The 16,129-nt window shown below is 44.3% G+C and overlaps 1 protein-coding gene across 2 annotated transcripts in view; it reads right to left on the minus strand.

The window, feature by feature from the left end:
* LOC116974381 (mitochondrial intermediate peptidase) overlaps positions 1 to 16,129 on the minus strand; it is a 78,874-nt gene that overhangs the window by 60,094 nt on the left and 2,651 nt on the right. The window contains exons 2-8 of one of the 2 annotated variants that reach the window (XM_033022764.1): positions 14,710 to 14,883; positions 10,399 to 10,487; positions 7,240 to 7,326; positions 6,115 to 6,178; positions 5,336 to 5,518; positions 1,471 to 1,627; positions 1,344 to 1,392 (exon numbers count right to left, since the gene is read on the minus strand). In XM_033022764.1, the coding sequence (XP_032878655.1) occupies positions 1,344 to 1,392; positions 1,471 to 1,627; positions 5,336 to 5,518; positions 6,115 to 6,178; positions 7,240 to 7,326; positions 10,399 to 10,487; positions 14,710 to 14,883 (803 nt within the window). Of the gene's footprint in view, positions 1 to 1,343; positions 1,393 to 1,470; positions 1,628 to 5,335; positions 5,519 to 6,114; positions 6,179 to 7,239; positions 7,327 to 10,398; positions 10,488 to 14,709; positions 14,884 to 16,129 lie in introns of those variants that run through there. The other variant, XM_033022766.1, reaches the window with a different exon arrangement.

The following is a 16,129-nucleotide window of genomic DNA, read 5'->3' on the forward strand; positions in this document are numbered from 1 at the left end:
AGACTTGATGGGCCGAATGGTATTATTCTGCTCCTATAACGTATGAAGTCAAAGAACCTGATTAACTGGAACCCCATCCAACACCAAGATATGCTAAACAACACCATAAAGCTTCTTTATTGGCAAATCCCAAATCTGTGAACTCAATAAATCTAGAACAAAAGGAGCAGATAAATGGCAATATCACCACTCAAAATGATGCGTCATCCGACTAAATCCACTATTTATTATTGTTGAACCAAAATTCAGGAGGTTCTACCCAGCAGCATTTGGGAAAACTTTGAATGCATAAGCTACTATAATTTAGCAAGTTCCATATATAGTACCTTATTAAAGGCAAATGAGAAAAGCAATAAATGTTTGTCAGCTACACCCGCAATGCAATGAAGATTTATAAAAAGTAATTCACCGATCATATTTTCATAAACTGAAATAATAATTCTATAATTCGACTATTCTAACTGCCAGGCTTTATCGAGGTGCCGCGGGTCTGTTGGAGGAGCCGGACCTCGCTGGTCGGATGGAGGAGTCGGGCCTCATGGGTCATAGTTCCGGTCGGCGGAGCCCGCGGCTGTGGCCCGGATCGGCAACACAGAGGTGTGAAGTGGGGCGTCGACAGCCTTGAGGCCTCGGCGGCAATGAAGCAGCCACAGTGGTGAAGCCTCGTGACGATGGGCCCTCGGCGGTGGTGAAGCCTCACGGCGGCAGCGATGCCTCGCGAGTTGACGAGAGCATGGGAGAATCACCGTGAGGGGAACAACAATAGCGGACCCGCTGTGGTGGGGGGGGAGAGGGAAAAGAACAATGGAGAACTCAGCGTGGGGGGAACCGCCGTGAGAGGAAGGGGAACAACAATGGAGGACCCACCGTGAAAGGGGGAGAAGAACAATGGAGAGCCCGGACTGGGGGGACTGTCGTGAGGGAGGCGGGCGGAGAACAATGGACAATTGGGGAGGGTGGGAGAACAAAGGACAATGGGGAACCAGCGTGGGGGAACTGCTGTGGCGGGGGGGGGGGAAGGAAAACAAAAGGAAGAGCCTTTGTCAGCACCGTAGGTGGCTGCTATCTGTTTACATTGAATATGTAAGCAAAGAATTTCCCTGTGCCTAGTCACATGTGACAATAAAGTATTCCATTCACACACCTTGATGCTAATAAAGCCGCAGCTGTAAAAATTGAAAAAGGCAAAAATTTAAGAGAGAAACAAGGAACAGCAGGTACCGGTTTGCAAAGAAAGACACAAAGTGCTGGAGCAGCTCACCAGGTCAGGCAGCACATTTCAGGTTGGGACCCTTCTTCAGACCGAATCAGAAAAACTGAACTAGTTCGCCAATAAAGCTTACCTTTCAGACAGCTTTTCCGATAATCTTGTGAGAAAGTACATCACCGTTTCTGAAAAAGTAATGAGATTGTAGCTAGTAATAAGCAGGATAGTACAAATGAAAACTCCATAACCACTGAGTGCATTACCTGGGTCCTTGGCCATTGTACCCTTTAACGATCTGTGCGCAAAGCTGTCATAACCAACTAACTGGGCCAACTCGTTCCTACAGGCTAAAAGTTGGTCCAGACAGCCGAGCATGTCAGGGTTAGGGTAGAGGAAGATTTTGTAGGCAGCTTCTCGCACCTAGAGAGATCACACGTAGAAACATATTAGACAAGACAACATTAAGACAAGAAATAATTCACCTGGAGCAACAAAGTTTCACAGAATATATGACTTGGGTGAACAACCTTTCATCAATGCCAGACCCACAAATAAACCAAATCACCTCCACTGCTGTAGAATCATGTTAAATTATTTAGACAATGCTGCAACAATGACTGCTTTGCTCTTGGGTTCATTACTTGGAAATTCAATGGAGCCCTGGACTAAAGCTTTTCCTTTGCACACTCTGAAGTTCCCGGTTGCTTCTAGGTGCAGAGGGCGAGAGATGGCCCATGGGGATAATTCTTGATCCAGATTTGGGGTTGTTAGGTTGGTGGCAGTCAAATAATACTGCCAAGTGCGAGGGGAAAGAGAAAAATTATTGCCAGTCAAGTGGAGGTCTGGTGATCTAATTGCTGATCCGAATGACTTTTTGTCAAACCTGCGGCACAGTGGCAGAGACCCAGGTTCAATCCTGACTACGGGTGCGGTCTGTCGAGTTTGTACGTTCTCCCTGTGACCACATGGGTCTTTTCAAATATTCAGTGAAAGGGAGATTATGGGACAAGTGCCAATGTTTTCAAATCAACATGCAAGTTACCAGTGTAAGTATAGTATGGTGGCATGCCCCACTTCCTAATCTAAATTCTGAAAATGATAATTAATGCCAATATATTATGCGACCGAATTTAACTGTCATTTGAAGGCAAAAATAAAATGAGCAAGACTTGGTCAATTACATGCTGATTAATTCTGCTACTGCTTTTCTCCCCAAACCCCAGTAAGGGTTCAAGATTCATTCCTGTGCTAGCAGTTCTTCACTTTTGTTTTTTAGTTGCTCGTTAGCCACAAATAGCCCCTCTTCCTGGACAGTAGGTGGGCTTCAAGGTTCTCTGGCTGTGGTGTGATGCTCTCTCAAATACTTGTCAACATTAAATACGAGTGGGAGTGTCTCGGCCCAGAGGGCACAGCCTCAGAATAAAATGACACACCTTTAGAAAGGCGATGATGAGGATTTTTCTTTTGTCAGTGTGGTGAATTTGTGGAATTCATTGCATCAGAAGGCTGTGGAGACCAAGTCAGTGGGTGTTTTTAAGGCAGAGATTGATAGATTCTTGATTAGTATGGGTGTAAGGGGTTATGGGGAGAAGACGGGAGAATGTGAATGAGAGGGAAAGATAGATCAGCCATGATTGAATGGCAGAGTAGACTTGACAGACTGAATGGCCTAATTCTGCTCCCATAACGTATGACATGACTTTGGCCAATATCATGAACAATTTACTACTTTCAGGGACTGAGCATCTGTTGCCATTGCTAGTGGTTTATTATTAATATACAGTGAAAAAGTCTATATTGAGTGAGGATGTCCGAAGATAAGGTGATCTAAAGATTATGTGAAATAGACGAAGTTGAAGAAGGGTCTCGACCCGAAACGTCACCTTTTCCTTCGCTCCATAGATGCTGCCTCGCCCGCTGAGTTTCTCCAGTTTTTTTGTCTATCTAAAGATTATGTGAGGTGGGGGATCATAAGAAGTGGCAGGTGGGAGCAGCACTTCCTAAAAAAGGATGACATTTCAGATGTCCTGGAATGGACGGCCTGATCTTGACAGTAGAAGAAATCCCTTCTCAGTTCTGCAGCCAAAGCATCCACAGCACACTGCCCTGGTCCCATGCACTACTGCCCATGTTGTCACAGCATCTTCTTATACAACATGGGACTGACCTAGGATTCCCAACAAGTCTACAGACGGTAAAGCCACTCTAGGGAGCAACAAGAAGGATTAGGAGCAGATGTCTTGGGGCTACCAAGCAGCGTATTTACCAGCCAGATGGATCGATCCATTGGGTGAGTTGGGGGGGGGGGGGTCGCGCTGATTGTGTAATTTCCGTTAAGTGCAGAGGTCACGCTGATTGCGGAAGTGCCGCTGACTGCGGAAGCCCCAAAGTGGAGAGCCCGCGCTGAGCCGTGTGAGTATTCTCAGTGACTGGGCTACCAGCCCAAGAATCCATTCAGCCCACAATGTCCATAATAGCCCTCTGTAAACCAGTCCCTTCTGCCCACAACACCATGCTAGTGCTCCAGAAAGCCCCCTCAAGCCCCCCCCCCCCCCTTACCATTGGCCAGCAATATTGGAATTGGTGGAGGTGTGAAATATTGCATTGGGGGACCAGCCCTCCCGTGTGAAGCTGCGACCCAACGGGTCCCACTTAGTCTAGTATATAACTAAAAGTCTCATCTTGTCTATGTGGATGCTTGTGTACGTGTCCGTCATGCCCTGAATTACGCCAAAATGGTAAGATGATAGCGCTACAATTTTTGGACCACCTTACTCACAATTGTCTGTGTGTGTGGTGTATCAAGTTTCCTTCAGATTTATGTTATATTTTACAAGTTATTCACAATTTTAACTTTACAAAATCCCACTTTGGGAGCATTTTCTTCTATCTGCACTGGCTGTTAGCAGCTATGACGTCACAATGGGATCTCATTTACATAAACTGCCCATCAGCAGTGTTCCCGTGGCAGTTAGCAGCATATGACATCACAATGGGATCACATTTACATAAACTGTCCGTCAACAGTCTTCCACCCAGTGCAATGAGAGATGTGTTACATTGTTGTAATGAGAGGGAGGGAGTGGGGGAGGGGGAAAGAGGTGACATTTTATTTAAACATTGTGTTTAGTGGTGGAGTGGGATAGGGGAGAGGTGAGGAATGGGGGAGCAGGGAGATAGAGGGAGAGGAATGGGGTAAGGAGGGGAGAGGGCTTATGGAGGGAGGGAGTGATTGAAGGTAGGGGAAAGGAGAGGGAGGGAGTGGAGGAGATGAAGAGGAGAGGGGAGTGAAGAGGAGAGGGGAGAGAAGAGGAAGGGTGAAGAAGGGGGTGAGTATTGGGTGGTGAGGGGAAATGAGCCGCGCCTGCGCAGTTGGGGGCTACGGGTGAGTGGTGGAATATTGCGTTGAGGAAACAGGCAGGTGGTGGAAAAGGGTTGCGTTGGGGGAACAGGGCCCAACGGGTCCCACTTGGTCTAGTCTCCATTAAACTTTCCCCCTCTCACCTTATAGCTAAGCCCTCTCGTGTTAGACATTTCCACCCTGGAAAAAAAGATCTGACTGTCAGCCCTATCGATGCCGCTCATAATTTTATGTACTTCTATCAAGTCTCTCCTCAACCTCCAAGGTGCAGAGAAACCAATCCGCCTATCCAAGTTCTCTCTGTAGCTGGAACCCTCTATTTCAGGCAGCATTCTGGTAAACCCCCTCTGCATCCTCTCCAAAGCTTCCACATCTTTACTATAATGGGATAACCAGAACTGCGTGCAATACTCCAAATGTGGCCTAACCAAAGTCCAATAAAGCTGCATCATGGCTTCCTGACTCGTATATTCAATGTCCCTAGCAATGAAGGCAAGGGTACCATACGCCTTCTTTACCACCCATCCTATCAAATGGAAGTGGTCTACTGGCAAAATGTTGTACACTCCATATATCAAGGCAGATCGAGGTATCAGAAAGCCAGCTGCCAGGTCAGAATTTAAGAAATGGGCAGAAACTTCTCATTCCTTGATGGTATTATCTGATAGTTAGAACTAATGTTTTAAAGTTATGATGCCTTTAATCTATATAGAATAGCACAACAAAAAGGAATACACAGTCAAAGCTGCCTAATCTGATTGACCTACCAAATCATCAGTTGCATCTGCGTGAAGTCCATTGACATGAATATAATCCTTATGTATTGCAAAATGATGACGAATATGTTCTGGGATTGCATTCCTGTCTATCTTGTTGGGAAGATGAGTACCGAGCAGAAAACTATTGTTCAAGTCCAATATCTGAACATTAAGGTTTACCACCTTTTTGCGCTATAATAAAAAGATACAAAAGTGTTGGAAACATATACAAGAGACATAAAAATAAGCACAATTTGTTTGGGCAATTTACAGACTACAAGGATTGATTTTACATGTGTAAATTTGGAATTTTATGACTGCCAGTCCACCAGTTCCCAATCCTAAAAATCCTTTTATCCACGTGTAAAGAACTTTATATTTAACTTTACAGTCTTTGATGTGTGCAGTGCTTTTAAGGGGAAATACAAGCGAGTCAGGTATTTTTTTCCGGAGAAAACAGAGAATGTACAAACTCTGAATAGACAGCACCAGTAGTCAGGATGAAATCCATGTCTTTTGCGCCGTTCGGGAGCAACTCTACTGCTGCGCCACTGTGCCCACCCAGCTAATGGGAAGTTCATGTATACATGCTGCCTGTTGCATTTCTCCACATATCAACAGTGTCTACAGTTCACTAAGCAAGCTATCAACTTGCTGGTGGAGCAGGGGTATAGACTCCTACAGTTAACTTTAAATCAGAGACCGATTGCTTTTAAATTATTTGTCTTGTGCTTCAAGTGCTGCTGTCGCGTTTGGAATGAAGCACTGATATCAGTTAAAACCATTACCTTTTTCTCATTCAGATGAATTCCACTGATCTCAAAATCAAACATGAAAAGTTCTGCCACTCTCCTGCAACATGAAAAAACAACCTTGAAGTAGTGTGATTAGCTTTTTAAAATTTTAAACAGAACCCTATCTTTCATTTAATCAAAACAGAACATTCTAAATGTTTAAAAATCCTACAGGTGCACATTAAATCCAAAACTATATTTAAAAACCTTTGCATGCTGTTGCAAACATGGATTCTTAGAAGGTGAGGTGGGGAGTGGAGCAAGTGGAAGCACATTGAGTCTTTGAGGTACAGGACGAAAACAGGCCCTTCAGCCCACTGAGTCTGTGGCAGACATTAACCACCCATTAATTCTGCATTGTGCATTAAATGCAAAAACCATTAATGGTCTGCATTGTGCAGACACTGCAATGATCATTTGTTATTGTCCCACATTCCCATCACCTCCTGTGATTCCACCGCACATCTGTAGACAAGGGGCAATTTATTAATTTACCAATCTGCACATCTTTGGGATGTGGAAGGAAACCAGAGCGCCCAAGGGAAATTTATACAGTCACAGGGAGTTCGTACAAACTCCACACAGCCAGCACCCGAAGACAGAGCTAAGGAGAGGTCTCTGGCATCATGGACAGCGACTCCACCGTGACGTTTTCTCATAGCCCAGAACGCTGTTTTTGACAGGCTATTTGGCTGGGTCAGGATTATCTTGAATACGTGAACTATAGGAATGCCAATTTGCACAAAATTCAATGAAATTGGAGCACCAATGCCTTCCACAATAATGTTCATGATGTTCATGCCAATTTTCCAGTAAGCCTACAATATTACAGGTGGCACAGTGGTGCAGTGGTAGAGTTGCAGCCTCACAGGTTTGAATCCTAACTACGGGTGCAGTCAAACTCTAAACAACAGAGGTTGCACATTCACCCCGTAACCGTGCGGGTTTTTCCCGACTGTTTCGGTTTCCTCCCACATTCCAAAGACGTGCAGTTAAAGTCTTTCGGTTAATTGGCCCTCTGTAAATTGTCCCTTGTGTGTTGGATAGAACTAGTGTATGGGCAAATCGCTGGTCAGCGTGAACTCATGTTGAAAAAAAAAAAAAAATCTTTCAAAATACCTTGTTTCTGGATCCAGTGAATTCATGGCTTCTTTGTCATGCATTAAGTTTCTCAAACTCTGACAAAGTTCAATATTAGTGTTCAATCTGAGAAGGGGAAAGCAGATTTTATTCACACTTTGTGAAGTTTGATTACATTGGCAATGTATTAAAAATTTAAAAGTGAAAATATATATTACATTAAATCTCTCCCACAAAGAAAACGAAAAACATTACATGGAGATGCAAATGACTGCAGATGTTGGAAACTGAAGCAAAATGCAGACACATGTTTTTAAGCTGGAAGTAGTGTAGAGATGATTTACGAGGATGTTGCCAGGACTTCAGGGACTGAGCTATAGGGAGAGGTTGGGCAGACTAGGACTGTATTCCTTGGAACAAGAACCAGAGGTTTAAGGAGAGAGGGGAAAGATTCAACAGGAACCCAAGGGGAAACTTTGCCACACAGAAGGTGGTGGGTGTATGGAGTGAGCTGTCAGAAGAGTAGTTAATGCAAAAACTATAACGTTTAGAGGGCATTTGGACAGATAAGTGGATAGGCAGGGTTTAAAGGGATAAGAGCCAAATGTGGGCAGGTGGGACTAGTGCATATGGGGCACCTTGGTCGGCATGGGCAAGCTGGGTTGAAGGGCCTGTTTGATTGATTGAAAGATACAGCATCAGAACAGGCCCTTTGGCCCTCCCAGTCCCTGCCGACCATCAATCACTAGCTGTGTTATCCTACTTTCTTATCCACTCCCTACCTATTAAGAGCAATTTTACAAGAATAGGAAATGGGGTGAAACCGGAGTACCCACAGGAAACCCATATGGTCACAGGGAGAACATGCAAACTCGCCACAAACAAAACCACCCGTGGTCAGGTTTGAACCTGGATCTCTGGCGTTGTGGCAACAGCTCTATCAGCTGTGCCACCTTATTTTTTAAACTGAGAAAGGTACTTCATTGCTAATAAGTCACCTATGAATGTAATTTATTTATTTTGCAGACATATGTGACAGCTACATTGCACAGCAGGCTCCTAAAACTTTAGTGAAAGGACTTTTTAAATTTACATCTCTGCCAATTTCTACAATGTCTGACATTGGTGGGGCTTCTCGTTCAACTCTACTGAAATTGCACCTATTGCCATATTGTATGCATGTTGAACCTTCTTAACCAACCTTCCATGAGGAACCTTGTCAAAGGCCTTACTAAAGTCCATATAGACAACATCCACTGCTTTACCCTCGTCAATTTCCCTAGTAACCTCTTCAAAAAATTCAAGAAGATTAGTCAAACATGACCTTCCAGGCACAAATCCATGCTGACTGTTCCTAATCAGACCCTGTTTATCCAGATGCTTATATATATTATCTCTAAGTATCTTTTCCATTAATTTGCCCACCACTGAAGTCAAACTAACAGGCCTATAATTGCTACGTTTACTTTTAGAACCCTTTTTAAACAATGGAACAACATGCGCAGTACGCCAATCCTCGGGGACTATTCCCGTTTCTAAATGTCATTAGAAACGGGAATAGTCCCCTAGGATTGGCGTACTGCGCATGTTGTTCCATTGTTTAAAAAGGGTTCTAAAAGTAAACCTAGCAATTATAGGCCTGTTAGTTTGACTTCAGTGGTGGGCAAGTTAATGGATAAGATACTTAGAGATAATATATATAAGCATCTGGATAAACAGGGTCTGATTAGGAACCGTCAGCATGGATTTGTGCCTGGAAGGTCATGTTTGACTAATCTTCTTGAATTTTTTGAAGAGGTTACTAGGGAAATTGACGAGGGTAAAGCAGTGGATGTTGTCTATATGGACTTTAGTAAGGCCTTTGACAAGGTTCCTCATGGAAGGTTGGTTAAGAAGGTTCAACTGTTGGGTATAAATGCAGGAGTAGCAAGATGGATTCAACAGTGGCTGAATGGGAGAAGCCAGAGGGTAATGGTGGATGGTTGTTTGTCGGGTTGGAGGCAGGTGACTAGTGGGGTGCTTCAGGGATCGGTGTTGGGTCCTTTGTTGTTTGTCATGTACATCAATGATCTGGATGAAGGTGTGGTAAATTGGATTAGTAAGTATGCAGATGATACCAAGATAGGGGGTGTTGTGGATAATGAAGAGGATTTCCAAAGTCTACAGAGTGATTTAGGCCATTTGGAAGAATGGGCTGAAAGATGGCAGATGGAGTTTAATGCTGATAAATGTGAGGTGCTACACCTTGGCAGGACAAATCAAAATAGGACGTACATGGTAAATGGTAGGGAATTGAAGAATACAGTTGAACAGAGGGATCTGGGAATAACCGTGCATAGTTCCTTGAAGGTAGAATCTCATATAGATAGGGTGGTAAAGAAAGCTTTTGGTATGCTATCCTTTATAAATCAGAGCATTGAGTATAGAAGCTGGGATGTAATGTTAAAATTGTACAAGGCATTGGTGAGACCAAATCTGGAGTATGGTGTACAATTTTGGTCGCCCAATTATAGGAAGGATGTCAACAAAATAGAGAGAGTACAGAGGAGATTTACTAGAATGTTGCCTGGGTTTCAACAACTAAGTTACAGAGAAAGGTTGAATAAGTTAGGTCTTTATTCTCTGGAGCGCAGAAGGTTAAGGGGGGACTTGATAGAGGTCTTTAAAATGATGAGAGGGATAGACAGAGTTGATGTGGACCAGCTTTTCCCTTTGAGAATAGGGAAGATTCAAACAAGAGGACATGACTTCAGAATTAGGGGACAGAAGTTTAGGGGTAACATGAGGGGGAACTTCTTTACTCAGAGAGTGGTAGCGGTGTGGAATGAGCTTCCAGTGGAAGTGGTGGAGGCAGGTTCGTTGGTATCATTTAAAAATAAATTGGATAGGCATATGGATGAGAAGGGAATGGAGGGTTATGGTATGAGTGCAGGCAGGTGGGACTAAGGGAAAAAAGATGTTCGGCACGGACTTGTAGGGCTGAGATGGCCTGTTTCCGTGCTGTAATTGTTATATGGTTATATGGTTATGTGAATTGTCATTCAATTGAAAAAAAAACTGAAATATTCTCCGGTTTTAGTTGTAGCCTTCAAGGAGCTAGAGGGGAAGAAAGGAAAGAGAGTTTTAATTTTCAGTAATTAGAGTGGGAGCCTTTAGGTTGCACAAACGATTGTTCAACGGTCAATTCTGAGTACATACTTTTCCACCATCGTGCCAACGGTCAGACATGCAATCTCTGCAGCTTCACGAAACAAGGGATCTGGATGTGCTACTTTAATAAAATCTGCCTAGTGAGAAAAATAGAGTAATCAGTGACAAAATCATATTATTTTATTTTATAGTTACAAACACATTCTGTAGAAATACACAAGCTTTGATTTCTCGAGTTGTGAAACAGCCAGAACTTTTTTCACCAGGGTGAAAGCTGAGTGGAGGCAGGTTTTTCTTAAACAGGGAGTAATGGGGGTGTTACCAGAGCTGATGGCTGAAGCAGATACAATAATGGTGTTTAAGAGACTTAGATAGGCACATGGAAGTGCAGGGAATAGAGGGATATAGATCAAATGCTGGTAGCTCAGCAGGACAGGCAGTATCTCTGGAGAGAAGGAATGAGTGATATTTTGGGTTAACACCCTTCTTCAGGCTTCTTCGACTCGAAATGTCACCCATTACTTCCCTCCAAAGATACTGCCTGTCCTGCTAAATTACTCCAGCATTTTGTGTCTATCTTCGGTTTAAACCAGCATTTGCAGTTCCATCCTACACAGAGGGGTATAGATCATGTACAGGCAGATAAAATCAGTTTAACTTGGTATCATGCTCGGCACAAACATGGTTCCTATGTTCCAACTCACGGGGCAAGGTCCCCCTTCAGTGTCATGGGAGTATTGGGAGAAGGCTTTGTTTTGCAGATATTTTGTGTACGGTTCATCTTTCATTAACTTCAGTGAACAGGGCAGCAGTGAGTTGTATTACATTGTTACTATGCAGATGTTGGCTTGCAGAAATGCAATCTGTTTTGTGCAAAGCTCCCACTTCTAACGATTTACTAAATGGTAACATCTAAATATCAGCATTTTCATTTGGTGACTTTTTTTGGTGTTCTAGCATACTCAAGCTATTTTAACTACTGGACAGACTCAGCCTCCAAATTTAGTTTATAGACAATAGACAATAGGTGCAGGATTAGGCCATTTGGCCCTACGAGCCAGCACTGCCATTCAATGTAATCATGGCTGATCATCCCCAATCAGTACCCCGTTCATGCCTTCTCCCCATATCCCCTGACTCTGCTATCTTTAAGAGCCCTATCTAGCTCTCTCTTGAAAGTATCCAGAGAACGGGTCTACACCGCCCTCTGAGGCAGAGAATTCCACAGACTCACAACTTTGTGTGAAAAAGTGTATCCTCCTCTCCATTCTAAATGGCTTACCCCTTATTCTTAAACCGTGGCCCCTGGTTCTTGACTTCCCGAACATCGGGAACATGTTTCCTGCCTCTAGTATGTCCAAACCCTTAATAATCTTATATGTTTCAATCCTTCTAAACTCCAGAGTATACAAGACCAGCCGCTCCATTCTCTTAGCATATGACAGTCCCGCCATCCCTGGAATTAAACCTACGCGGCACTCCCTCAATAACAAGAATATCTTTCCTCAAATTAGGGGACCAAAACTGCACATAATACTCCAGGTGTGGTCTCACTAGGGCCATATTCAACTCCTATTGTTATGAAGGCCCACATGCCATTTGCTTTCTTCACTGCCTGCTGCACCTGCATGCTTACTTTCATTGACTGATGAACAAGGACCCTCAGATACCATTGTACTTCCCCTTTTCCCAACTTAACACAATTTAGATAATAATCTGCTTACCTGTTTTTGCTACCAAAGTGGATAACCTCACATTTATCCACATTAGCATCTGCCATACATCTGCCCACTCACCCAACCTGTCAAAGTCTCCCTGTATTCTCATAGCATCCTCCTCACAGTTCACACTGCCACCCAGCTTTGTGTCATTTGCAAATTTGCTAATGTTACTTTGAATCCCTTCATCCAAATCATTGATATATATTGTAAATAGCTGCGGTCCCAGCACCGAGCCTTGTGGTACCCAACTAGTCACTGCCTGCCATTCTGAAAGGGACCCGTTAATCCCTACTCTTTGTTTCCTGTCTGCCAACCAATTTTCTATCCATGTCAGCACTCTACCCCCAATATCATGTGCCCTAATTTTGCCCACTAATCTCCTATGTGGGACCTTATCAAATGCTTTCTGAATATCCAGGCACAGAACATCCACTGGCTCTCCCTTGTCCATTTTCCTAGTTACACCCTCAAAAAATTCCAAAAGATTAGTCAAGCATGATTTCCCTTTCGTAAATCCATGCTGACTCGGACCGATCCTGTTACTGCTATCCAAATGTGCCGCTATTTCATCTTTTATAATTCACTCCAGCACCTTCCCACCCCGATGTCAGGCTAACTGGTCTATAATTCCCAGTTTTCCCTCTTCCGTCTTTCTTAAAATGTGGGATAACATTAACTACCCTTCACTCCACATGAACTGATCCTGAATCTATAGAACATTGGAAAATTATCACCAATGCTTTGCTTGAGTTCCACATTCAAATCATTCCACAATTTCACTCCACATACTCTTCACAGTTGTACGAACACAAAGTTTCTTTAAATTAAACTTTCCACTCAAATTATAACCACCCTCCCTGTTAAAGAACAATTTTTTTGTATATTACCTGGTAGTAAATTATTTCTTGCTTTATACATTATTTGTGCTATTAAATTCTACTAGATTCATAAACCCCAAGGCATTTTACTTTAAAAACAGAGAGTTGGTGTGCTCATGAAATCCTACATTATTAACAATCCTTATAGCCCTTTTACAATTTCCAAACAACAGTCTTTGTTTTGTTCAAATTTAATGATAATTTGTTTATGTCAAACCACCTTTTTGGTTTTCTCATTTCTGATGTTATCTCCTCCAAAAGCTGCTGTAAATTCTCCCCAGAAGAAAATATATTAGTATTGTCCGCAAATAAAACAAATTTCGTACCGTACCTTTCCAATTTATCAAGTAATATATTGTGATCAATGGTATCAAAAGCTTTTTTCTTTTTAAAGATTTATAAATACTCCCACTGCATACTTTTGTTTGTCTATACAATTAGTAATTTTTTCCTTGAATTCGATTAGCACCATGCATGTTGATCTGTTTGATCTGAATCCATACTGCCTGTCAGTCAGCAATTTGTGCTTCTAAATGAATTTGTCTAGTCTTTCTGTAAAGAGTTTTTTCCAGTATCTTGGAGTTGGGAAAGTAAGGAAACAGGCCTATAATTTATGAAGTGGTGTCTATCCCCAGTTTTATATAAAGGTATAACTTTTGCAATTTCCATTTTGCTTGGGAATTTACAATTAGAAACGACAAGTTACAGATGTGCATTAGTGTTTGCAATAAGTGTGTTCGGTATTCCGAAAAATTGATTTGGATGGATTTGTCAAATGGATTTGTCAAAGGTCATTCACCATAAAGACAAAGTGAACAAAGCATTGGCTGTATAAACTGTGTATAAATTCTTATTCATAATTTATGTGTAAAAATATTTAATCTGAGGAACAGGGGTGCCAGGTAGCCGGAGAGTGGGGTGTAACAGCAAGAGTGAGGGGGCAGGTGCGAGTGGGAGACAGGGGAGAGACATTCTCGGCTGCTGCGCAAACACAGACCCGTGCCTCATCCACAGCCAGGATCGAACCCGGGTCCCCGGTGCCGCAAGCGTTGCTGAACCACCACTCTACCCCCCACCCCCTCCCCTCCCGAGTGTCCCATCCCCGCCCAGGGGACAGTCGGAGACGTCCAGGGCGACCCAGGGACACCAGCCACCTCAGGCCCACAGCCGGGCGGAGAAGAAACGCCAACCGCAGCTCAACTCCGCCTGGCCAACCGACAGCCCTGGACAGAAGGGACACCAGCGGCCCCAGGTCCACAGCCAGCGTGGAGAAGAAGCGCCAACTCCAACCCAATCCCGCTCCAACTGCCAAGGAACACGCTCCCCGACGGGCCAGGAACCGCCAGCCGCACATCCCGCTCCATCCAGGGACCGCCAGCCAACCCCCCCCCCCCCCCCCCCGAAAGCCGAGTACCAGCCATCAATGGGGACACACACAAACGCTGCAGCAACTCAGCTGGACAGGCAGCATCCCCGGAGAAAAGGAATGTGTGACGTTTCTGGTCGAGACCCTTCTCCAGAGATGTTGCCTGACCCGCCGAGCCACCGCAGCACCCCGTGTGCATCCCCGCCGATGATTGGCACTCTGCCTCCTTCAGCACCGAGGGGGCCAACCTGCAGCCACTGGACAAGGAGAGAGGCGCAGCCGACGGTCCCCGGCCCGGAACTAATGGCAGGCAAAACGAATTTAAATGATAATATCACCGATTACAAGGATTAACTTCACAAAAATGATTAGTGAAGAAAGGATTTCTACTCACCAAATCAGCAACTCTGCAAAGACAGTCTGAAAGTTTATCAAAGATTTGAACAATCTGGGGACCAGGTCGAGTAGTGCAAGCCTGTTGCACTAAATGCTCAGTTTCTTTCAAAGCATTTTCTTGAGCCACCTGAAATCCTTCAGGAGAGCTGAGCTCAGGCACACCAAAAAGACCCTATTTTAAAAAAAAAGTATAACAATTTAAATCAAAACAATGGAAAATTAATTATCTTTCAAATGAGCAGAGCTGCCAAGTGTCCCGATGTGCATTGACAGCACCTAAATTCCTAGGAGTCAATATCACCAACAACTTCTCCAGGACCACCCATATTGAAGCAATGGCCAAGAAAGCACACCAACACCACTACTTCCTAAGAAGGCTTAGGTAGCTCAGAATGTCCCCAACAACTCTCGCCAACTTCTACATATGCGCCATAGAAGGCATTTTATTGGGATGCATCACAGCATTAATGAATGAAAACTTTATTGTCCCCCCACACCGGGACCCCATGGTCCATTGTCTTCCCTCTCCCTCACGGCAGTCCCCCCATGCCAGGTCCTCCTTCATTCCTTCCCTCGGTAGCGATGTCCTTATTTCAAGTGTCCGTCTCTTCCGTCGGTCGGCGCCATCATCGGCCGCTGCACCGACCTCTCCACACCCTGCCGGGTCCTCTCCTGGGGCCCCCGTGGTGCCGGCCTGGGCCTCAGCCGCGGGCTCTGTCGGCCGCTCCGCCGACCCGGGGTACTCTGACCCGCTAGGCCCCAGCCGGGCTCTGACCTGGGTTTCTCCGCGGCCATACGGGAGGCATTGAAACAGCAGCACCTAGATAAAAGCCTCCGGCCATGTTCCCAGTCCACAGCAGCAGCCCGGCGGGAAACCTTCTGGCCACACAGCCTGCCGGAAGCCGGTATGGTTTGGGAAAATCTCCATCCAAGACCAAAAGAAATTGAAGAGAATTGTGACACAGCCCAGGCCATTACACAAAACAACCTCCCTTCCATTGACACTATTATACCTCACGCTGCCTCGGCAAGGCCACCAGCATTATCAAGGACAAGTCGCAGCCTGGCTACTCCCGCTTCTCCCCTCACCCATCAGGCAAAAGGTATAGAAGTGTGAATACGCACGCTTCCAGATTCAGGGAGCGTCTTCCCAGGTGTTATTAGGCAACTGAACTGTCCCAACACAACTAGAAAGCTGTACTAAATGACTATCTGTCTCAGTAGAGACCCTCAGACTATCTTTGATCAGACTTTACTGGCTTTATCTTGCATTATTTGCGTTATTCCCTTACCATGTATCCGTACACTGTGAATGGTTTAATTGTAATCATGTATTGTCTTTCCGTTAAATGGTTAGCTGGCAAAAAAAGCTTTTCACTGTACCTCAGTACACTTGACAATAACCTAAACTAAAATTG

Source organism: Amblyraja radiata, chromosome 6, assembly GCF_010909765.2.
Source record: "Amblyraja radiata isolate CabotCenter1 chromosome 6, sAmbRad1.1.pri, whole genome shotgun sequence".
In the NCBI taxonomy this organism is placed as follows: domain Eukaryota; kingdom Metazoa; phylum Chordata; class Chondrichthyes; order Rajiformes; family Rajidae; genus Amblyraja; species Amblyraja radiata.